The sequence below is a fragment of the Microcaecilia unicolor genome, chromosome 1 (genome assembly GCF_901765095.1).
Source record: "Microcaecilia unicolor chromosome 1, aMicUni1.1, whole genome shotgun sequence".
NCBI lineage: Eukaryota > Metazoa > Chordata > Amphibia > Gymnophiona > Siphonopidae > Microcaecilia > Microcaecilia unicolor.
This window is the reverse complement of record NC_044031.1, coordinates 39,555,512-39,580,594: the sequence shown is the minus strand read 5'-3', so window position 1 is coordinate 39,580,594 and position 25,083 is coordinate 39,555,512. Positions and strand designations below refer to the sequence as shown.

Below are 25,083 nucleotides of genomic sequence, written 5' to 3'. Positions count from 1 at the left end.
TTGCCCATTAGAAAGAGAGGTGTTCACAATTTTTGTGGCACCTTCTATAAGGCCCATACTTGCCTGCGGCACTATCTTTGATGGGCAAAGATCGAGGGAGCAGGTAGTTGGTCGAAGGTCTCTTAGGAGTTTGTCAAGGCTCTCCTCTGTCATTAAGTTAAAAGTGTTCCATCTGTCTCTGTTAGGAGGGGGCGAGTTTGTGCACCTCTGGTTGACTGGTTGGGCACTGGGTGGGATTGCCTGTAAATCCTGGTGGAGACTTTTAATTTTGTTGGCAACGTATGCAGCAAAATCATTGCAGTTCAGTTTAGACTGGGGTGGCTAGTTTTGTTGTGGGGGTTGCAGTAGGCTGTTTACTATACTGAACAGCTGCTTGGTTGAATTGGCAGCCTGTGCAATGGATTGAGAGAAATACTGTTTTTTGGTTGCTCTTAAGGCTTGGCGGTACTTTGCTTCCTGCAGTTTAGCCTGTCTTCATCCAGATGAGATTTGCGCCATCTCCTTTCCAGTTTTCGTCCTTCGCGTTTAAGGATCCGAAGTTCTGGAGAAAACCAAGGTGAGCGTTTATGAGTGGGGCATAAGACCTTTTTTAGTGGTGCTGTTTTCTCTAAGGTCTTGGCTAAGTGTGTATTCCAGATGTCAACTTGTTCTGACACTGTTGTCTTTTCATCTACATGTAGATAGTCCAAGGCCTCTAGGAAATTCTCAGTGGTCAGCTTTTTTTTTGTCTCTGATCACCTTCCAAACTCTGGGAGGTGCCATTTGTTTCAGGTGGTCACTTAGGGAGAATTTAATTAGAAAATGGTCTGACCATGATAGGGGTGTTATTTCGATACTGTTATCCCAGAATTCTGGGATATCCACCCCTTTGTAGCATACCATGTCTAGTTTGTGACCCTTTTCGTGGGTTGGAGAATTGATCACCTGTGTAAATCCTAGTGCTGTCATCGTGTCAGAAAGGCAGCTATGGTGGTATCTGGGGTTTTGATGTGTAGATTGAAGTCTCCCATGATCACCAACCTAGGGTAATTCAGGGTCACTTGAGTAATCAGGTCTAGGAGTTTTTGCACAGATAATGTGTTGTTACGAGGTGCTCTGTAAATCATGAGCAGCCAGATTGGCTTCTCCTCTTCAGGTTGGATTAAAAGAGATTCTGATCCATGTAGCTGGGGGATGGATATTCTGCGCAGTTTGATTGTGTCCCGAATCAAGACTGCTACCCCTCCACCCTCTCTTCCTGGTCTTGGTTGATGTTGGATGTTGAAACCTGTTGGGCATAGTTCAGCCAGTGGTAAACCCCCACTTTCATCTAGCCAGGTTTCACTTATTCCTAGGATGTCAAGATGCTGTTCATTTATGGCATCATGGATCACTGAGGATTTCTTTGCAGCTGATCTGCTGTCAGGGCTCTCACCCAGTCTCTGAAATTGTGAGCCCTTGGGCCACTGCCAAGGAGTGGCAGCGGCAGGCAAATCACCCAAGCAGAAAGCAGTGCTGAACACAACAGGCAGGAACCACAGAATATAACTAGAAGAGGCTTTAATAGTAGACAGTAACAATGTCCAGTAGCACAGCAAAGTCAAAGGGCAGGCAGCAAACACGGGTAATCCATAAACTAACCAGAGTCTTTTAGGCAGGCAGAAAGCAAAATCAAAGTCCAGGTCCAGGCAAAGGGTCAAACACACAGGAAACTTGCAAAGCAGGAACTCCAACGAACCAACAGGAACTCAGGATGACCTTTGATACCAAGGCAAGGCAAGCAAGGCTCAAAGAAGCTAATAAGCCCCTCAGCAGCTGACCCACAGCTACAGTAAATCACCAGCCAAGTAAGGGTGCTGTTCCAGAACAAACCAGCAGAGCAAGTCTGGCAACCTGGAAAATCCGGACCGGACTCACTGAAGTCTGGAACATGGAAGACAGCAGAAAACAGTCCATAGCAGCCACCAGTTCTGGCCACCAGAGGGCAAGGAGAGCACCCATATGGAAAACAGTCACAAACATGACAGTACCTCCTCCTCAAGGCCCCCCCACTCTCCAGAGGAGATTCCGGTCTCCATGGGTAACAGTGGTGAAACCGACGGAGGAGTTTCAAAATGTGACCAGGGGTAGCTGGACTAGAATTCAGACTGGAGGCAGGACCGGAACTCAGACTGGAACCCGGACTGGATTCAAAGCTGGAACTCGGACTGGATTCAGGACTGGAACTCGGGCTGGAGGCAAGACTGGAACTTGAACTGGATTCAAGACTGCAACTTGGACTGGAACTCGGACTGGATTCAGGATCTTCAGGACTGGAACTCGGACTGGAACTCGGACTGGATTCAGGATTTTCAGGACTGCAACTCGGACTGGAATCAGGATTTTCAGGACTGGAACTCGGACTGGACTTAGAACTGGACTCAAGCGCTCGGCTGAAACTCGAGCCAGACTCAGGAACCGCTTGGCAGAAACTCAGGACAGGCTCAGAAGCTTGACTGGAACTCAGAGCAGATTCCGGCGCTTGGCAGGATCTCAGGGCAGACTCAGGCTCATCTGGGCTGGGACTCAGACTCGGAGCGGACTCAGCATCATCTTGGCTGGAACTCAGAGCAGGCTCAGGCACTGGGCTGGAACTCAGAGCAAGCTCAGGCACTTTTCTGGAATTCAGTGCAGACTCAGGGATATCTTGGCTGGAACTCAGGGCAGGCTCAGAAGCCTGACTGGAACTCAGGGCAGGCTCAGAAGCCTGGCTGGAACTCAGGGCAGGCTCAGAAGCTTGACTGGAATTCAGAGCAGACTCCGGCGCTTGGCAAGATCTCAGAGCAGGCTCCGGCGCTTGGCAGGATCTCAGAGCAGGCTCAAGCACTTGGCTGGAATTCAGTGCAGACTCTGGAACATCCCGGCTGGAACTCGCACCCGGAGTGAACTCAGCATCCTCTGGACTGGAGCTCGACCTTAGAGTGGACTTGGCATTCTCTTGGCCAGAACCGCAACTCGATCCGGACTCAGCATCTCGACTGGCACTGGAACTCGGCAGCGGCCTGGCTAGCAGGGCCACTCGAACTGGCATCGGAGACTCAGTCAGAAGCGTCCCTTGGACTGGACTCAGGGGCTTAACTGGCCGTGCCACTTGAACTGGGACCAGAAGCTCGGCCAGAAGCACCACCCGAACAGGAATCAGAGGCTCAATTAGAAGCGTCCCTCGAACAGGACTCAGAGGCTCAAGTGGAAGTGCTTCCTGGACTGGAACTGGAGACTCAGTCAGAAGCTTCGCTCGGGCTAGAATCAGAGGCTTGCGTGACAGCGCTACTTGGACTGGAATTGAAGACTCGGTCAAAAGCTTCGCTTGGACTGGAATCAGAGGTTTAAGTGGAAGCGCTTCTTGGGCTGGAATTGGAGGCGTGGTACGACGCGCCACCCGGCCTGGCCTCAGAGGCTTGGCTGGAAACGTCAATCGAACTGGACAGAGGTTGGCTGGAACGAACATCAGAATCAAAAACTGGACCGGAATCAGGCAGCCACCTTCTTTCAGCTTGGGCTTCAGGAGTATTCCGCAGGGCTGGCTCCGCGAGAAGTTGGACGCGGTACAAGAAGAGCTTGGTAGAGGGATCAATAGCAGAAACTGGGTTTCCAGGGACAACAGGGCCCCAGAAACGCTTTCTCTCTGCTGCCGCTTCAGGAGTATTCCTCAGAGCTGGATCAGACAAAGGTTTAACGCGGTACTCCTGGAGGGTCAGAAACGGATCCAGATCAAAAATTGGGTTGGACCTGGGATCCAAACTGGAATCAGGAAATGAACCGGGGCTGGAACCCGGATGGACAGCAGGGCAAAACGTCTTGGGCTGAAACTCCAGCTGGTAGGGTGATCTTGCCGAGCTCATGGCCTTGGTATTCTGTCAGGGCTCTCACCCAGTCTCTGAAATTGTGAGCCCTTGGGCCACTGCCAAGGAGTGGCAGCGGCAGGCAAATCACCCAAGCAGAAAGCAGTGCTGAACACAACAGGCAGGAACCACAGAATATAACTAGAAGAGGCTTTAATAGTAGACAGTAACAATGTCCAGTAGCACAGCAAAGTCAAAGGGCAGGCAGCAAAAACGGGTAATCCATAAACTAACCAGTCTTTTAGGCAGGCAGAAAGCAAAATCAAAGTCCAGGTCCAGGCAAAGGGTCAAACACACAGGAAACTTGCAAAGCAGGAACTCCAATGAACCAACAGGAACTCAGGATGACCTTTGATACCAAGGCAAGGCAAGCAAGGCTCACAGAAGCTAATAAGCCCCTCAGCAGCTGACCCACAGCTGCAGTAAATCACCAGCCAAGTAAGGGTGCTGTTCCAGAACAAACCAGCAGAGCAAGTCTGGCAACCTGGAAAATCCGGACCGGACTCACTGAAGTCTGGAACATGGAAGACAGCAGAAAACAGTCCATAGCAGCCACCAGTTCTGGCCACCAGAGGGCAAGGAGAGCACCCATATGGAAAACAGTCACAAACATGACATCTGCCATTCACTAGTCCTATAGTTCCCAAGGGTGGTCTGGGGGTGCTGTTGGTAGCTTTGGTGGGACAATGAGGTGATCTTGTAAGTACTGTTATGTAAGTGTTTGACCTCTTGCACTTTTGCCTTCTCTTTGGTTTGTGGGGGTTAAGGTTTCCTCTCTCACACACCACTGGGATGCTTGCATGACACAGTTTTGTGTCAGAAGCTAGTTAGGCAAAATTTCACTGGGTGGCGCTGCAATCCACTCTTTGGAGTACACCCTGTAGATCAGCAGTCTTCCTAGTTGGCAATGCAGGGTTAAGGCTTTAATAGCTGAAAGAACAGACCTTTTAAAGTTGTAAATTCAGACCAGGCCTGTGAGATCAAAGTCTTCCATCAAATAGAGAAACAAATGGCTGCACTTAGCCCCGAGGGTGGGCCGAGCAGACACTACACACTACCCCAGCTACCAAGCCCTGTACAGACACACGCAACAACCAACTTGCACCTCAGAAAAGGGAAGATAGGGCAATCAGGCGGGCCTCACGGCCTATCTGGAACCGAATCACTCAGAATTCAAGCATGCGGGCCTCACGGCCTAACTGGAACCGACTCATACTTAGGGAGGGGAGAAAGAGACTAAATGAGGGGTCTGTGTAGGTGTGTCGCTTTACTCATACTACCCCTCTCCTCAAGACCCTTCACTGGCTCCCTATCCATTTTCGCATCCTGTTCAAACTTCTTCTACTAACCTATAAATGTATTCACTCTGCTGCTCCCCAGTATCTCTCCACACTCGTCCTTCCCTACACCCTTTCCCGTGCACTCCGCTCCATGGATAAATCCTTGTTATCTGTTCCCTTCTCCACTACTGCCAACTCCAGACTTCGCGCCTTCTGTCTCGCTGCACCCTACGCCTGGAATAAACTTCCTGAGCCCCTACGTCTTGCCCCATCCTTGGCCACCTTTAAATCTAGACTGAAAGCCCACCTCTTTAACATTGCTTTTGACTCGTAACCACTTGTAACCACTCGCCTCCACCTACCCTCCTCTCTTCCTTCCCGTTCACATTAATTGATTTGATTTGCTTACTTTATTTATTTTTTGTCTATTAGATTGTAAGCTCTTTGAGCAGGGACTGTCTTTCTTCTATGTTTGTGCAGCGCTGCGTATGCCTTGTAGCGCTATAGAAATGCTAAATAGTAGTAGTAGTAGTGTGTTTTGGGCGCATGCAGATCCATTTTTTAGCGCGTCTGTAAAAAAGGCCTTTTTAAAATTTTTCCTGAAAATTGACATGCGGCAAAATAAAAATTGTCATGCATCCATTTTGGGTCTGAGACCTTACCACCAGCCATTGACTTAGCGGTAAGGTCTCACACAGTAACCATGCGGTAATCATCTACGCACGTAGCATGATGATTACCGCCTAGTTTGTGCTGCGTGCCAGAAAATAAAAATTATTACCGCAAAGGCCTCATGGTAGCCGGGCGGTAACTCAAAATTGACGCACATTGGGCGTTCGTAGGTGCCTACATGGCTTAGTAAAAGAGCCCTTAAATAATTAGAAATACCAATCCCAAAACAATATTGCTAGTTAAACAAGGAATCCTTACATGTCTTCTCCTTTTTAGTTGTCCTCCCCATTCTCCATCTCACCATACCCCAAGTCTCACCCATAGGCAAGAGTGGAACTGGATCGGTGGCTGCTGGAAGTCCTGGGAGGACCTGCAATGCCTGGCCTGTCTCAGCTGCTCTACTGGGGTGGCCCCAGAGCTCTCCATCCCACCTGGACAGGTCACTGGTCTACCACTGCAGCCTCACCTCTGGGTTGTCTCCTCTGGAGACCATGTCTCTTCTGCCCCACCTCCAGACTTTGTTCTCTGATTCCTTCTCCTGGGCTGGGTCTCCATTCCCATGCATTTCCTACTTGCTAGGTCCAAGGCTCAGTGACTCTAACTCTTTGTGAATTAAGTGCTTTTGTGATTCCAGCTGTCAGAGCTCAGCTTGTTTAGCCTGGAGGAACCCCTCCCCTCTCAGCCAAAAGACCAAGAGCCAGGGAGAAGCTATAGTGCAATTAACTATAAACTATAAGATCTCATTTGCAAATGTCTTCTTTTCTTGGATTCCTTAAGTTACTCCAAAGTCAGGTACTGGGGCACAATCCTAGTTTTTCTGGCTATGGTGAAGAGTTTGCCTTCCCACTGAACACTTTCCTTCAGTGTTGTTTAGTAACTAAGTAAATGTAACTAGTTACTGTACTTAAATAAACGTTTTGTTACTTTTACTGGTAAAGAAGTACAGGAAAACTTTGTTACTTTTACTAAAGTAATAATTTTACTAATTTTTACTACTTATACCTAGTTACTTCTGATGCTTGCAGTTAAAAGTAAAAAGTGGCACAGAGACCTAAATGATGATTTCTTAGTAAACCAAATTAAACAGCAAAACCTGGAATAGGATTTTGCAATTGCAAACTTCGTTACATAAACAGTGGATGATCTCATCTTAAATGTTGGTGTTCAGGGAATACAGCCTATGAGTAGAGTTGCCTATGTTTGTTGAACTGGTTACTAAGTCTCCAGCCAAACAGAAAAGTGATGAGTTTGGTCACTTTGAAGCGGAAATGAAGCTGAAGCGGATTCTTGTTGAACAGACATATGTCTCTATCACAACAGACTGCTGGACATCCCATGAAAAATTTTACATTGGCGTGACAGTCCACTGGATTGATAGTCTGCTTGTCTGGCCTTAAGACTGAAGAGTTTCCGTACATTTGGTATTCTTGCATCAGTTCTTGAAGATATTCAGAGGTTGCCATCAGAAGAAAAATAGTTAGGACAATAACAATGATTTCAACTTTGTGAAAGCCTTCACTGTAATTAGATAGCATGACAATGATAACAAGGATGAAGATGCACGCGATGAATTAGCACTATTACTAATGCAGATAATAATGACAACAATTATGGTAAAACATACTCATGTCCCAAACATTAATCTCATAAGCAGGATTAATTAAGAAATAAGCTTAAATTCTTCTGGGGGTCATCAGATTCACATGCAACTCACAACCATATGAACAGTCCTGTTCTATCGCTATAGGCGAAATGGTGTGGTGCAAATCCTCACAGAATCCCCCTTTCCTTATCCTTTTTTTTTGTTATTTTTTTGTTATTTTTTACAGCTTTTATATCCCAAAATTGCACAATATAGCAAAAATATTTAAATATAGCACACGTGCTTCTTCACACAAACTTATCTTTTAAATGGCAGCAACTGGAAAGCGTCAAAGAACCCCCGCCGACATGGCCAAGTTTCGCATTGCTTCATCATGCATCTTTCATATGCTCCTGCATAAACAAAATGGCCGCCTATTATGGTAAAGCATCTTTTGCTATAAGGAAGTCAAGTGTTTCCGACAGAGATTCCCATGATCCATACCTGCAGACTCTGTCAAAAGGCATCAGTAATATTGTGGCCTGGCCTGATTTGAAGGAATTTTTTTTTTTTATCAGACTGAACAATCCACTTCCTGATAGTGGAGCTGTTGAACAACTTTTTAGCTGTGGTGGGTTAAAGACTCACAAGCGCACTCACATGAGTGACAGTCATTTTCAAAATTTAGTTTTACTAAAAGCAAAAAAGATTGAATTGTAAAGCAATAAAATTGTTGGGATAAAAATGTCAACAATACGTTGCATTCACTGTAGTTATGGTACTTTTACTTTTTACTCAATAAGTATTATATTAGGCAATAACTTTTTTACTTTCACTTAAGTACATTTTTTAATGTGTTCTTCATTGTACTTAAGTATTAAAATATACATTTATTTTTACTTTTACTTAAGTACTTTGACCTAGTACTTTGAACAACACTGTTTTCCTGCCACCTCTGTACAATATGTATATTCCAGTTTATACATTCTTATCCTTCAACTTTGAATGGCGTGATTACTTATGTGTGTAAATAATAGTGGTATATGATTTCAGTGAAAATCAGCAATTTGTGTATTCCACCCCTGCTGTTCCCTATAGTTTGGGTAGCTACCCAGTTCTTTTATCTTCAGCTCTTCCCTGCCAACACTATATTAAAGTTTTCAGTAATACCCTTTCCTTCATTTACCCAAACAGTTTACTCCAGCAAAATAATCCTTCAGCTCCCCAAAACCCAGAGGGAAGGGGGGGGGTCACATGGAAGTGCAAGCTGCCATTCCTGCTTGTCTAGGATTAGGACTCATGAGTATGGGCTCTGCCTCTCACACAGCTGTATCAGTACCCCCGGAGCTGGGCTCTGCCGCTCTCTCTTCTTTTACCTAGTATCAGGAGCCATGGAGTTGGAATCTCCTTCCCTCCCTCCCCTTACTTGTCCCTGTCTCTACTGCTTTTCTCTCAGGAAACCTTACATAAGTATTGCCACACTGGGAGAGGCCAAAGGTCCATCAAGCCCAGCATCCTGTTTCCAACTGTGGCCAATCCAGGTCACAAATACCTAGCAAGATCCCAAAAAAGCTCAATACATTTTATGCTGCTTATCCCAGAAATAGCACTGGATTTTCCCCAAGTCAATTTAATAATGGTCTATGGACTTTTCCTTTAGGAAGCCGTCCAAACCTTTTCTAAACTCTGCTAAGTTAACCGCCTTTACCACATTCTCTGGCAACGAATTCCAGAGTTTAATTACACGTTGAGTGAAGACAAATCTTCTCAGATTCATTTTAAATTTACTACGTTGTAGCTTCTTCGCGTGTCCCCTTGTCCTAGTATTTTTGGAAAGCGTAAACAGATGCTTCACGTCTACTCGTTCAACTCCACTCATTATTTTATAGGCCTCTATCATATCTCCCCACAGTCGCCTTTTCTCCAAGCTGAAGGGCCCTAGCCGCTTTAGCCTTTCCTCACAGACTTTGCCAGACTTCACAGACTTTGCATACCCCTGCATTTTCAACAGGACTCTCTCTGTCTTCTTCATGGTGTTGTGGTCTTCTCATTTCAGGTGAAGGCATCCGTGGCCACTGCTTTTCCAGCTGGAACTGCCAGGACTCTCCAGCCATGAGGAACAACTCGCTGATAAGCATGGAGGAGTGTTGCTCCAAAGCCTTGGGCCACAGCTGGAAGAACAGCACAACCCAGCTCTGCTTCAGCTGCTCTTACATTGCTCCCACAGGTCAGTGGCTCTCCGGGCACAGCGATCAACACCCTCACTTCTCACAATCTGGGGAAATGCATGATAGGCTATCTTATGATGAAAGAAACAGTTTGGGCTGTTGATCCTAATCAGGTAATCTAATACTCCAGAGAACTGAAAAACAGCCAAACCCAATCCAGAGGGTTGTGTAAAATGAATGTAAAGAAATGAGTAAAGTGGGAAATACCCTCAGAAACCAAGGCTCTTGCCAAGGTCTGGTCAACGAAACACTATCTACTATAATAAAACTCACCCTCAACGTTCTGAGGACACTGACGTCAGTGAAGCCAAGCCACTGACAACAGTTCCTTCAGGTTCGAAGGTTCGTGGTGGTGAAGCCACCAGGCCCCGCCCTCGCGTCAAACGTCATGACATCGAGGGCGGAGCAAACGTTGAGGGTGAGTTTTATTATCCTATTACACCTCACGCCCCTCCCACACTCTGCCCCCCTCCGCGTAACCTAACCGCCCCTGCCGCCCAGCTGAGCAGAAAACCGCCGCCCCGACACTGCCGCCCTCCCGAACCTGCCACCCAGCTGACCCAAATACCGCCGACCTGCTCTCCCACACTAACAACAACAAAAAAAAGAGAACAGACAGCTGACATCTCTGCAGCCGCTCCTCCTCTCCCCTTACGTCGCTGCCCCTGGAGAAGACCCCGGAGGAGCGCAGACATCAGAGGGGAGAGGAGCAGCAGCTGCAGAGGTGCGTTTTACTTTTAACAACTTTTAAAAAAATGTTTCTTTATGTTCCGGCTGCTGCTGCTGAACAGGAGAAGCAGCAGCAGCCACAGAGTTAGCATTGCCCCTACCATTCCTTCACAAAGATTTGGTTGTGCCATTATTCTAGCTGCCTAGCTGAGAGATTTCTTTGTCTCGCCACAGTGGGATTTCCCTCACCCTATCTCCTGAAGCCTCGCCTCTCCACTGCTTTGATAGGAGGCCCTGTTGGGGACCATCACCGCCTCTTCGCCACCTGTGTGACTTGGTCAGGATTCCATTACCGCAGCTTTGATGGCAAGCACTTCAACTTCCATGGGAGCTGCACCTACATCCTGGCCTCCTCCTTTGATACCACATGGACCATTTACATCTCAAGCGAAACCTGCTCACATGCTGGAAGATGCCCAAAGGTACAGTACCAGTAGCCCTTCCTTTGACGACCTCCTCTCAAAGTTTAGGTTGTTTTTAATTCTTTTTTTGTTTATGCACAGCAGGAATAAGATGAACACATTGTAGCATAGTCAAAGCAGGAAAATAGCCATGCAACACAATCATCAAAATTATATATGACCTCCAATAGGAAACCCATTGTCATACAAACAACATCCCTTGCCATGACCATTCAATTGCAACTTTTATCATACGTACAATACATTGTAATTTTGTTTTAATTGTATTGTGAGATTATACCCATTGCTATCCCTATTACCTTGGACTCCCCCAGCTGAGGGCTGACCTGACTCTTGTGCCAACCCCCAGTACCCAACTTTGCTATTGAACTTAGAAGTTTAGTTTACTTTAATATTTTCATATATCTTTATTCAATAGACATAGCATAGTGATTTACAATAAATAGTAAAAACATCATAAACACAAAACATCAATCAAAAACATCACATTATAAGATAAAGAGACAGGAGTACAAGGAAAGGAAGAGAAAGAAGGAGAATAAGAAAAGTAGAGGCCTTGTTACAATCAATAATAATAATATTAAAAATCCAGTTTTTATAGACCACCCACTACAGAAATTCAGAGTGGTTTACAATAAATATTTTAACAAGAAATATAAAATACAAAATATAAAAAAAAAACTATTAAAAAGCATATTTAAAAAACAACCAGGTCTATAATCAGCTTCCAACCTCAAATGCAAGGAGCTACAGATATGAACATATACTTACGAAGAGATAATTTCCTTAAAGACATAGCGGAAAGCTTTAATTTATTCAAATGTACCGAATGAGAAGAGCGTGATCTTGTTTGAAGATACAAATAAGAATACGGATAGGTTGGTCTAAGACCATGTCAAATCTTAATTGATAAACAAAGCAACGTGAATCAGATCTGTGAAGAAACTGGTAGCCAGTGAAGTGATTTTTAACAAAGGAGCTACCTTCTCAAATTTACCTTTATACGATGTTATTTTAGCTGCAATATTTTGTAATAGTTGAAGTCTAGTTATAGACTTTTTGAGAGAACAAGCATAGACTTGAACATTGGTTCACAGTGGTAATCAACTCAGTCCTTGGGACATACCCAGGCAATCAGCTTTTCAGGATGTCCACAATGAATATGCATAAGATAGATTTGCATGCAATGGAAATAAATCATTCAGATCTATCTCATGTATATTCATTGTGGTTATTGTGAAAACCAGACTGGCTAAATATATCACGGGGACTGGGTTAAAAACCCTTGGAATCAAGATGAGCAAGCAGTTCAGACTGCTAACCAGTTCCAGCACTAGCTGGAAGCTAGTGAGAAATATCAGGTCTTAATTCTGGATTTGAAGTAGGGGTACAACCTCTTGGCTATTTGTGATTGAGGTAAAAAGTTCACTAATAAGGGGTCCAGGAATTCAACACCTCCTCCTAAGAGTTGCTTTGGATAATCCATGATCTTTCTCTGTATGTCTCTCCTTCTGTCTCCCCTCTTGCTTCTTTTCTATTATGTATCTTTCTCCTCTTTCTTCCAAGAGGGGCCCGGTGCCGGCGCCAGAGTCTCTCTCCCTTTCTCCTGCTCCTGTGGAAAACTCTGGTGCCAGGCCCCCATTGGAGGCCGGGGAAGAGCAGACACAGCAGGGCTTCAGGCCAGGGCCTCTGGTTTGGCTGGCAGGGTCCCCCCCCCAGGCCCTGCCAGCAGAAGAGGTCTTCCTTCAGTGCTTTTCTCCACTCTGCCGCATTGCCTGTCAAGCGGCTGCTTTTCTCGTCAGGCCACACTTGCTCGGTTTTGAAACTAAGCATGCGCGATGTGAGAGAAAAAGCAGCTGCAGGGGCAGGGCAGGCAGTTGCAGCGGAGTGAAGAGCAGCACTGAAGGAAGACCTCTGCTGGTGGGACATTGGGATCCCTGCCAACCAAGGTATTTGCAGTTGTGGCGGGAGGCAGCAGCGGAGGTGATCCTGGGGGGGGGGGGGGGGGGGGGGCGGAGCACCTGCCCTGGGCCGGGCTCAGTCTCTCAGCGGCCCTGTTTCCAGAAAAGATGCAGACAAGCAGATCAAGTTCAGTATCAGAAGGTAGGTATAAAGTTCCATGGGAAGCAAGTGGGCAGCCTTCAGGTCAGGGCACTTGTCCTTCCGTTGGAGGCTGGAGCTTTCCGCAGTTCAGATCCAGTAGTGACCAGGCCTCACATTTTGTCTTCTGCATCTCTCCTTTTTCTTCTCTCGGTCTCTCCTTCTCTTTGCTGTACATTCTATTCTCCTGCTTTCTCTCTGGCTCCTGTGGCTAAAAGACTTTGCTGACTCTTCCTCTCCTTTCAGGTTCTTCGGATGATGTTTGGTCCAAATCTAGTTTTGGCCAAAAACAGGAGCATTTCAGTGAATGGAGCAGTGATTCCAGATGGGGAGCCGCACCTTCACAATGGTGAGGATGGAGAGAAAAAACATAGTCTTCCTCCCTCTCATATCATTTTCTATGTTTCTATCAGACTTATTTTCGAAAGAGAAGGACGCCCATCTTTTGACACAAATCGCAAGATGGGCGTCCTTCACACAGGGTCGCCCAAAACGACATAATCGAAAGCCAATTTTGGGCGTCCCCAACTGCTTTCCATTGTGGGAACGACCAAAGTTCCCGGGGGCATGGCAGAGGCATAGCGAAGGCGGGACTTGGGCATGCCTAACACATGGGCGTCCTCAATCCATAATCGAAAAAAAGAAGGGCATCCCTGACAAGCACTTGGATGACTTTACTTGGTCAACCTATGCATCCAGCTTCTCTTATATAAGCACACAACTATGGAACGCACTTCTGACCACTGTGAAAACAACATACGACCACTTAATCTTCCGGAAACTCCTTAAGACTTACTTGTTCAAAAAGGCATACTCCTACGACTCAACCTAAATGCCTAACCCCGCAATATATCAATACATCAATATAAATGTTCATGTTGGACATAACCTAACCTACTCTTCCCCTGACCCCCAATATGTCTATGAATTCTGATCATTAGCCTGTCTTAACCTCACTTTGTATCTGTTCTTGCCGGTATTGGCGACTGCCACTACTGTACTATGTAAGCCACATTGGGCCTGCAAATAGGTGGGAAAACGTGGGATACAAATGCAACAAATAATAATAATAATAAAAGGATCCCTAAGGGCTGAAAATGCTGTGCACTGCCTGCTGAACATCAACCCCGTAATTCCTATTTCTATGAGTCCATAGATGCAATGGGGCAAATCTGGGGAATGCTGGAGGCATCTGAAAGGTCCCATCTTTAACCCTCTTTGTGCTTACACTCTGATCTTTAATTTTTTACCTCTCATTACAGGGATCAGTGTTCTCTGGCTGGGTGACTTCCTCTTCATTGAGAGTGGGCTAGGGGTGCGAGTAAAGTTTGATGGACTGGACACTGTGTATGTGACAGTGAGCGCAGACCTGAGGGGCAGCACACACGGACTCTGTGGCATGTATAACGATGATCCCAGTGGTGAGTATCCATCTCAATGTACCCAGCGGCTGCTACTTTCTGCTCAGTGTCTCCTGGGAAACATCTCATTTTCTCTGGGCAGACCCCTGAAGAAAAGATCATGCTCTCTAAGCTCCCATCCCCTTCAGATAATCCATCTGAACTTTATTCCTAATCTAAACTAACACAGTTTTTATATTCTGCGAATACCTTACATAGTAACATAGTAAATGATGGCAGAAAAAGACCTGCATGGTCCATCCAGTCTGCCCAACAAGACAAACTCATATGTGCTACTTTTTGTGTATACCCTACTTTGATTTGTACCTGTCCTCTTCAGGGCACAGACCGTATAAGTCTGCCCAGCACTATCCCTGCCTCCCAACCACCAGCCCCGCCTCCCACCACCGGCTCTGGCACAGACTGCATAAGTCTGCCCAACACTATCCCCGCCTCCCGCCACCGGCTCTGCCACCCAATCTCGGCTAAGCTCCTTAGGATCCATTCCTTCTGAACAGGATTCCTTTATGTTTATCCCACGCGTGTTTGAATTCTGTTACCGTTTTCATTTCCACCACCTCCCACTGAGGGCATTCCAAGCATCCACTACGCTCTCCGTGAAAAAAATACTTCCTGACATTTTTCTTGAGTCTGCCTCCCTTCAATCTCATTTCATGTCCTCTCGTTCTACCGCCTTCGCACCTCCGGAAATGGTTCGTTTGCGGATTAATACTTTTCAAATATTTGACCTTATCATGTCATCGCATATTACATAGAAAAGAAGCCAGGCCTACCCAGGAAAATACAAATGTAATCCCCTCATACTTAAACGATAAATTCAAAGAAATCCTGAATAAAATTAACCCTATCACATCCTATGACAAATATCTTTCAAATAACCAAGTATTCAGAAATTTACAAAATAAAAGATAACTATTAAAGTATCTAAAATCCGTAGGCAAATCATTCCACATTTTTGTTTGCTGCAAAAAGAAAAGAAGACTGATAAACCTTTTTAAATCTAACTCCTTTAAATGACGGCAAGTGCAAAATCAGAAAGTCTCTCAGTCTTAATATACTGCTATGGTTTGGAAAGGTAATCAATGACAGCATATATTGAGGAACCAAACCATGTAAGATCTTTAGAACAGTAGCACAAACTTTAAAATAGATCCTAGCCTGAACAGGCAACCAATGAGCCTTAATCAACAAAGGGGTGACTTCCTAAAAGAAAAGTTCATAAGACATTATTAAGATGGACTTGGGGAAAATCCACTGCTTATTTCTAGGATAAGAAAACCAGAGGTGTTACGATCAAACATGAGGTGAAGCGCTCCCCCTTGACAAAGCGAGTATTGCGAAACAGGCTACCTGTCGGGGTTTGTGAGCACACCTGTTTGAGAATAAGACAAGATAAGTAACACATTGCCTTAATTTTTATATAATGTTAAGAATAAAAGATTGAAAAATTTAAGTATTGGTAGGTTGGGGGTAAAAGTCGATGATTATAATATGTACGCGGCAAGAGGTTCACCGAGGGAGTGAAGTGACACCAGCCGTCAAGCACATATGAGACTTACCCGTCACAACTTATTGTAACATATTGTACTTTTTTGATATCCTCTACTATACATATTGTTTTGAGTTTATATTTCAGTAGAGAAGTGCCCTTAAACTTTTGACAGTATTTCTAGGATAAGCAGCATAAAATCTATTTTACTGTTCTGGGATCTTGCCAGGTACTTGTGACTTGGATTGACCACTGTTGGAAACAGGATACTGGGCCTGATGGACCTTTGGTCTGTCCCAGTATGGCAACGCTTAAGTTCTTATGTAATTTACCAGCAGAATAGATCAGTCTGACTGCCGTACTCTGCAATGCTGAAATGCAGCACTTAGGTAATACTATCAAAGCCTTCCTGGGTCCCTCTCAGTAGAAATCTCCTGTCTGTTTTTCAGATGATTTCACAGATGTTGGTGGCAGCATCTCCCCGTACCCTGCAACCTTCGGGAACTCCTGGAGAAGCCCAGATTCTATCCCAGAGGTATGTGGTGTGGTAGCCATGTTAGTCTACTTTTATGTTTGAACAATTTTATTGTTGTGAATGACAAACAATATAACAATTGAGCAATTAAACAGGTGTTCCACATTATCTCTCCCTCTCCCATCACAGATATCGACATGTTCTTATTACAGGTTCAATGACTTCCTGTCTTAGTATTCCCCTTGTAGAGGGACCGCATAATGTCTACAAACACAATCTATATTCAGTAGAAACACAATTCCGTAGATAAACAACAATAAGATACCTACTACATAATCCTCCTTTCCTCCCCAAACCCCCTCTCCGGCTGTAACTTCCCCCCTCCCTCCCCACCCTAGCCCTCCCTTTCCCCCCTCCCCCTCATCTTCCCAACCACCCCCCCTCCCCTCTTCCCCTACTCAGCCTGGAAGATCTGTATCGCAACTCTAAGGGAAAGTTCACTTTGCATTAAGAAGCAGACTCCGGCCTCTTGGGCTTAGAATACGTAAGTAAGGGCCCCAAAGAGCCAAAAATGCGATCCTCTTTTTCTGTGAGAATCTAATCTCATTAGCCTCCCAGGAAATCAGCTGATGCAACTGATTCCTCCAGTGCCAGTAGGCCGGAGGGTCTTTGACCGTCCAGTATTGTAGTATGCATTTCCTTGCCAACAAACACATCTTGCGAATTAACAATACTTCAAAGCGATTCTGTCCTCTAAAGGAGTCTGGCAGATCTAAAATTAATTGTTCAACTGTTCCCCGGGTCCTGACTCCCAGTCTCCTTTCCCAAAAGCCCCTAACCTGAGTCCAGAATCTTTTCACTCTAGAGCAACTCCAAAACATATGTAAAAACGTACCTGGGCTCGTTCCACATTTAGTACAATTTGAGCCGTTACCTCCTCCCATGTGTGTTAGTTGTGTCATTGCTACATACCCTCTATGGATGCATCGATATGCACATTCTCTCAAGCGAGCATCCGTGACTAAAGCAGGTATGCGCGCCACTATTCTCGGCACGTCCCATGCCCCCAGTTCAAAGCCCAATTCTTTTTCCCATGCTTTTTTCAGTGATCCATACTCCCTAGGGGGTTGCCATCTTTGTAATGCTTTACAGAGTAAAGAGACCGTAACTTCTCCCTCGCCCATTGAATGAAAAAACTCTCGTAACTTACCCCCCACCTGTCTGGTCAAGGAAGACTCCGGTAATGATGCCATATAGTGTTGTATTTGTCTTATGGCAAACCTGTTACCCCAGGAATCTCCCACTCTACGTAATATTTCTGCAGTTAGCTGGGGCCGCCCATCTCCATCCAACAGATCTCCCAAACATGTAATTCCTTGTCTCTCCCAATCTACAAAATATCGACTTGACATCCCTGGTAGAAATTCGCAATTCCCACAGATTGTAAGTTGATCTGACACTGTTGGATCTCCCCCAAACTGTCGCACCAGTTTCCTCCATGCCTCCCTTAGCGGGCGCACCAACACACTTCTACGCAATTCCTCCGGCAGTGTACTTATTTTATGGTGTAGCAATGAAAACAATTTGTAAGATCCCAAATATGCCTTCTCCATCGCTATAGGAGTATAGCGTTGTGTTCCTAAAAACCAATCTCTTAAATGGCGTAGCTGACATGCTTGATTATATAATGTCAAATTCGGCATTCCCACTCCACCCAACCTCCAGTTACCGACTAAGTAAGAAAATCGGACTCTTGGTTTCTTTCCCTTCCAGCAAAACTTAGAAGCCAGTGAATAAAATTTTTGCAAATCCTTCTTGCACAACCAAATTGGCAGCGTCTGCAACACATAAAGCCACCTAGGGAACAATACCATTTTAATCAGATTGATTCTTCCCAACAGCGATAACGGTAAATCCATCCAGCCTTGTAAAACGTTTCGTGTCTCCTGCAACAACCAAGTAGTATTAAGAGCATATAAACGAGAGGTGTCCATGGGCAGCAGAATTCCCAAATATTTAAAAGAATCGTGCGCTTGCCTCAAAGGGAACTCTCCTCTCCATGCTCTCCATATCTCCTCCGAAGAGGCCAAGGCTTCTGATTTCTCACAGTTCAACCGAAAACCCGCATAGTCTCCATACTCTGAGAAGACCTCCAACAATGCATCCAAAGATTCCTGCGGGTTCGTCAAATGAACTAAAATATCATCAGCAAATGCTGCCACTTTAAACACCTCTCCTCCTATCTGCATGCCAGCTATATCCGGCTGCTCCATTATGTCTCTCAGTAGAGGATCTAACGTGAGTACAAACAAAAGAGGTGATAGGGGGCAACCCTGCCGTGTTCCTCTGGCTATGTCAAAATCTGATGTTACAAGCCCATTCACCGAGATTCGGGCTCTCGGATTCGAATACAAAGCTTTTATTCCTGACACAAATCTACCTGAAAATCCATATTTCCGAAGGACCGCATACAAGAATTCCCAATGGACCCTATCAAAAGCTTTTTCCGCGTCAAAGCTTATTAAGAGTGATTTTTTGTTCTCTCTATTGCTGGCTTCCAAAGATGTCAGGATTTTACGGACATTTTTAGCAATTGTTCTGTCCTTTACAAATCCTACTTGGGTATCCTGAATTAAGTTGGGTAATATGTTTGCTAGTCTATTTGCCATGATCTTGGCTAGTAATTTAATCTCAAAATTTAAGAGTGAGATCGGCCGGTATGATGTCGCCAATTCCGGATCTTTCCCTTTCTTAGGAATTACAACAATACATGCGGTGTTCAGTTCTGGGGGCACCTGTTCTCGCTCCACCAATACATTAAACATTAAGGTTAAAGGCTCTATTATCTCCTCTCCCATTAGTTTGTAAAATTCCGCCCTATAACCATCTATTCCAGGGGTTTTCATCAACTGACTTTGTTTAATGGCCCATGCTACCTCGTCTGTCGTAATTAGGCTATTAAGCCTCTGTTCATCTTGCGCGGTGAGACTCGGCAACTCCATCTGTTCTAAGTAAGAGTCCCCCGATAGGCCTTTATCTATTGGGCTCTCATACAGCTTCCTATAATAGTCATAAAAAACCTCGCTAATGCCTTGGTCCGTGGAGATTCGCTTATTTAGCTCATTTTTCATAGTCAGTATCCTAGTTTTCCCCTGTTTATTCGCAATTAAACGCGCCATTAATCTCCCTCCTTTATTGCCATATTTGTATAACTGATATTTATAATAATTTTGCGTTTTCACGGTTTTTTGATGAAGAAGTTCATTTAATGCCGTCTGTACAGATAATAAATGTTGTTTATTCTCCAGAGAGGGTTGTCGACCATAACTTCTCCTCGCCTTACATACTAATTGGCTCAATCTCAATATTTCTTGTATCCTGGCCTTACGCTTATGGGCCATATAGCTGATGATTTCCCCTCTAAACACCGCTTTAGCCGCTTCCCAATAGAGGATCGGGCGATTCGCATATGGCTCATTATGTAGCTTATATTCGTTCCAACAACGAGTCATAGATGCTTTAAACACTGGGTCTCGATAAAGTTCCACAGGGAATGTCCATCTATTGCTTTTTGCCCTCTCCTCTTTGGGTAACCAGCACATTTCCACCCATGCATGGTCTGAAATTACTGTGGCTCCTATAACTGCACTTGGCACTGAACCAAAAAGCTGTTCCGAAACTAATAGATAGTCGATTCGTGCTTGTGTATCGTGTGCTCTTGAAAGATGCGTATAGTCCCTCCCTTGTGGTTCGAGAGTTCGCCAAACGTCTACCAGGCCTATCTGTCGACATAGATTGGGCAGCCCCCGATTTTCCTGTCTAGGCATCTGTCTCCGTGGCCCAGTACAATCTATCTGTGGGTCCATTACTGTGTTAAAATCTCCACCAAGTATTATGGGTAGAGGGCTCTGCTGTAGTAATTTCAGTGTTATCATCTTATAAAACCTCCTATCGTAGTGGTTCGGGGCATATATATTCCCAAACAGCACTGTCTGTCGATTTATAGTAGCTGCACAGATCAGAAATCTCCCCCCCGGGTCTATATATCGGGTCTCCAATTTATCTACAATCCCTTTTCTGAACAAGATGGCAACCCCTCCTTTCTTTCCCTTGGCTGCTGCTGAGATGCAATCTCCCACCCACCAAGTGCGCAACTTCGCATGTTCCACATCTGATAAGTGGGTTTCCTGCAATAAAGCTATATCTATTTTGTGTCGCTGTAAATGCTGCAAGATTTTAGAGCGTTTAATGGGGGAGGAGATTCCTCCTACATTCCATGTAACAACTTTCAGTGGACCCTCTTCCTATTGGACTCTTTTCTTTGTGATCTATATCTTCTTTGTTTGAAAGAGGGGTGTCCCAGCCACCACCCCCCTCCCAGTTCCAAAGTGTGCCATTGAATTCCCTTCCAGATTTTCATACTTTGTGTCCTCCAGACCTTTACAATTCCCCCCCCCTGAATCCCCCCTCCCTCCACCCTACTACCCCTACCCCTCTTAACTAACCCTAATCCCTCTTGTGTCTTCCCCCAGCCCCAATACAGGACCATGACGTATAACGTCCCTTACCCCCTCCCTCATTTAAGTCAAACCCCCTCGTCCTTATAGCAACAACATAAAATAAAATTATTAGCAATGGTATCGAAAATCAAAACTCTGCATTTGTTCAGTTTTTATACATCAACATCTCTATTTTGCAACCTTTCACTTGTCTCGTCTGCTTGTTAGGCTGTGTCTATTTCTTCAGAATCCTTAAGGACCTGGCATCTCTAATAAGTGTGTCTTGTCTCTCAGCTTCTGGTCCAGCCTATATGTCCCCAGACTTTCTGTTACTTTGCAGGTTCTTATCAACGGCAGCCCATAATAGTTTGTATTTTAATGGTTCAGTTGCTTCACCGCTGCTTGCCTGTTTCCTCTTAATGTCGAAATCAGTGGTCAATAGGCAAAGTGCTGTCATTGCAATAAACAGTAATAACCCATACTCAACTTAACATGTTGTAATCCATATTCATTCCAACCTTATAACTGTCCGCTCTGTATCCATCTTATTCTCAAGCCTTTTGGCTCTCTTATAATCAACGATTCTCAATAGCACTCAAACAGGCCTGTACTTTATCCACTGAAGTAAAGATTTTTGTCTCCGCCTGGTAGGTGACTCGTAATTTTGCTGGGTATTGCAGGACGAAACAAATTTTCTTTTCAAATGGCTGTGTACAAATCGGGGAAAACTTCCTCCTTTGCAACGCCACAGCCGCCGAATAATCCTGGAAGCACAAAATTTTCCAGTCTGTATATCCCCAGACTTCCTGTTACTTTGCAGATTCTTATCAACGGCAGCCCATAGTAGTTTGTATTTTAATGGTTCAGTTGCTTCACCGCTGCTTGTCTGTTTCCTCTTAATATCGAAATCAGTGGTTAATAGGCAGAGTGCTGTCATTGCAATAAACAGTAATAACCCATACTTAACGTAACATGTTGTAATCCATTTTCATTCCAACCTTATAACTATCCGCTCTGTATCCATCTTATTCTCAAGCCTTTTGGCTCTCTTATAATCAACGATTCTCAATAGCACTCAAAAAGGCCTGTGCTTTATCCACTGAAGTGAAGATTTTTGTCTCCGCTTGGTAGGTGACTCGTAATTTTGCTGGGTATTGCAGGGCGAAACGAATTTTCTTTTCAAATAGTTGTGTACAAATCGGGGAAAACTTCCTCCTTTGCAACGCCACAGCCGCCGAATAATCCTGGAAGCACAAGATTTTTTTATTTTCATAGTGCAGTTCTTGATCTTTCCGCAGAGCCTGCAGTATAGCTTCCTTATGTGCAGAATTTAACAGTCGGCAGATCACCACACGCGACCCCCCGCTTTCTGAGCGTCTGGGTCCCACCCGGTGCGCCCTCTCCACTCGAAGGGCTCCCATATCTGCAGGTATTTGTATTTGTTCAATTAGCCAGTTTTCTATAAAAGCTCTCAGATTAGTTGTTCCTAGTTCCTCGGGCAGCCCAACAAATCTCAAATTGTTTCTGCGCGATCTGTTTTCAAGATCTTCCAGCTTTTCTTCATATGCTTCTAATTGGGTTCTGAGTTTTACATTTTCTGCCTCCATTTTCAGTACTGTATCTTCCAAGACCCCCTGGCGTTGTTGAAACTCTGCTAGGTCTTTATTTAATTGTCCTAAATTCTCTTGGACTAAATCTAGTTTGCTGTCAATAGGAGCTAATCGCCGGTCTAGCAGCGGCTCCATGGCATTCGTTACCTCCGCCACCACCTCCGCTACCCAAGCCGAACTCACTGTGTGCGCCGGCGGGCTTGGCGGGGCCGCCATTTTGTCCTCTCCAACACGTGTTTTATCTTTAGCGTTTCGAGCGCTTTTCGCTGCCATAATATCACGCTTGATCAGGCAGTGGTGTACCTCTTGATTTCCGATTCCAGATTTATAAGGTTGGGGGGGTCGCTGCTGCTTAAATCGCCAGGTTTTGAGGGTTTATCGGGCAAGCTGACAGGAGCGGGAGATTCAGCAACCGCTCCTGTTCATGACGTCACGTCCTCCGTTAGTCTACTTTTAAAGATAATAGGTAGAAATAAAACAAAACATAGAAAAGAAAATAACATGATACCTTTTTTATTGGACTAACAATGGTGATCTAGTGGCCTGTGCGGGGGGGGGGGGGGGGGGAGGACATGTTCTTTCCTGCCCGGCCCTCTGGACTGCTGCTCTTCCCCCCACCTGGCACCACCGTTATTAAAAAATGGAGGCCAAGAATCCTTGCAGAAGTCTCATGAGACTACTGTGGGAAGTCTCGGCCGCCATTTTGAAAATACAGCGGTGCCGGCAGGCAGGGGAATAGTGGCAGTGCAGCAGGCAGGAAAGAACATGCCCCCCTCCCCACAGAGGCCACCAGACCACCAGGACCCCTCAGGTAGGACCGGGGCAGCGGGGGTGTCAGCTGTCTGGTGATAATGGTGAACCTTGAGGAACGCCGCAGTCTGATTTCCACATTGGTGATATGTTTGTGTTAGATTTTACTTGGTATGACCTGGTGGTTAGAAAACTCTTGAACCAGTTAAGTATATTTCCACCAATTCCGAAGTGTTCTAGAAGTCGAATAAGTATATTATGGTTAACCATATCGAATGCACTCAACATGTCGAATTGGAGGAAAAGTATGCTATTACCTAAGACTATTTCACTCTTGAATTTGGCCAGGAGAGTGACCAGCACAGTTTCGGTACTGTGGGATGGGCGGAATCCAGATTGAGATTCATGCAGTAAAGAGAACTTATCCAAATAGTCAGAGAGCTGTTTGGTCACCATGCTCTCCATCAGTTTAACTACAAATGGGATAGATGTGACTGGGCGGTAATTGGTGAGGTCATTTGTTTTTTTCTTTGCGTCCTTCGGTATAGGGGTGAGTAGAATGTTGCCATGTTCTTCAGGGAAATGACCTTGTTGGAGCATGTAGTTTAGGTAAGCTGAGAGGTCTCCTATGAAGCGATTGGGGGCGGATTTGAGAAGGTGGCTGGGGCAGGTGTCCAATTTGCAGTGTGTATTGGAGAATCTGAGAAGAGCTAGGGTAACTGAATTGATGGTGAGAAGAGAAAATTTTGACCATCTATGGTCAGCTGGGCATTCGCCAGAGTTTGAGTCCAGATCATTGATAAAATTTTCAATGTCGGTGTTGTGCTGAGGAAGTGTATTGCGTAATTTTATTATTTTATCACAGAAGTATTTAGCGAGACTGTCTGCAGATGGAATGTCTGAATTAGTGTTGATAATTGGGGTGGTGTCTAGAAGCTTGTTTACGAGTTGAAATAATTTCTTCAAATCATTGTAACCTGGACTTATTTTGGATTTGTAATAAGATCTTTTGGATTGTCTTATTGCATATTTGTATTTTCTATGTATTTGTTTCCATGCGTTGAGTGAGTGTTAAAATTATGATCAATAAGTACATTTCTCAACCATGATTTATATAGAATTCACAGGGGCTGCAGCACAGGATGGCTCAGAATTCATGGATCTTGGGTTGCAAGTCATAAATGGTGGACAGACCATTCTAGTACTCATTTAGACGAAAACAAGCATCTGCATAATTGAGATAACGTGAAATTCAGTTGTATCTCACTGGTTTAGGTTGAAGCGGAACCCCAGACTGTTGTGGTCACTATTTAAGAACATAATAATAAAAAAAAAAAGATCTGCTTTTCATTCAGGCCATTGACACTAAGCAGAGAACAGCCTGACTCCCCTGGAAAGCCAGGATTAAGATAAGCCTGAACAACTCTGCAGACAGCCTTGGAAGACAAGCCATCAAAATATTGGACAACTTGCTCATGCCTGGTCTGAGGCACCCTCTATTGCCGCCTTCATCACCCCAAGGTGGCCACCAGCACCTCAGGAATCCTACCACCGGAGTTCTTTTGCCTGTCTCCTCTTATTTCCCAGTGGAGTGGTGTGAAGCTCCGCCTACCCATGACATCAGCAGTGTTTTTTTCCCAACAGGCCCTCACAGTGGGCCATAATAGTGTGCCTGGTTTGAGGCACCCTCTATCACCACCTTCATCACCTCGATGAGGACCCTGCAGGCCCTCACAGTGGGCTAAAACAGCATGCCTGGTCTAAGGCACCACCTATCACCACCTTCCTCACCCTGAAGAGGACACCAGCTCCTCAGGAACCCTACCACCGGAGTTCTTTCACCTGTCTCCTCTTATTTCCCAGTGGAGCGTTGTGAAGCCCCGCCTACCCATGACATCAGCAGTGTTTTTTTCCCAGCGGGCCCTCACAGTGGGCCATAACAGTGTGCCTGGTTTGAGGCACCCTC

The 25,083-nt window shown here is 45.2% G+C and overlaps 1 protein-coding gene across 1 annotated transcript in view; it reads left to right on the top strand.

The window, feature by feature from the left end:
* The window catches only part of LOC115465678 (SCO-spondin-like), a 537,587-nt gene that overhangs the window by 14,791 nt on the left and 497,713 nt on the right, over window positions 1-25,083 (top strand). The window contains exons 4-8 of the mRNA XM_030196374.1: window positions 9,451-9,621; window positions 10,526-10,773; window positions 13,120-13,222; window positions 14,136-14,294; window positions 16,233-16,318. Coding sequence (XP_030052234.1) covers window positions 9,451-9,621; window positions 10,526-10,773; window positions 13,120-13,222; window positions 14,136-14,294; window positions 16,233-16,318 — 767 coding nt within the window. The remainder of the gene's footprint in view (window positions 1-9,450; window positions 9,622-10,525; window positions 10,774-13,119; window positions 13,223-14,135; window positions 14,295-16,232; window positions 16,319-25,083) is intronic.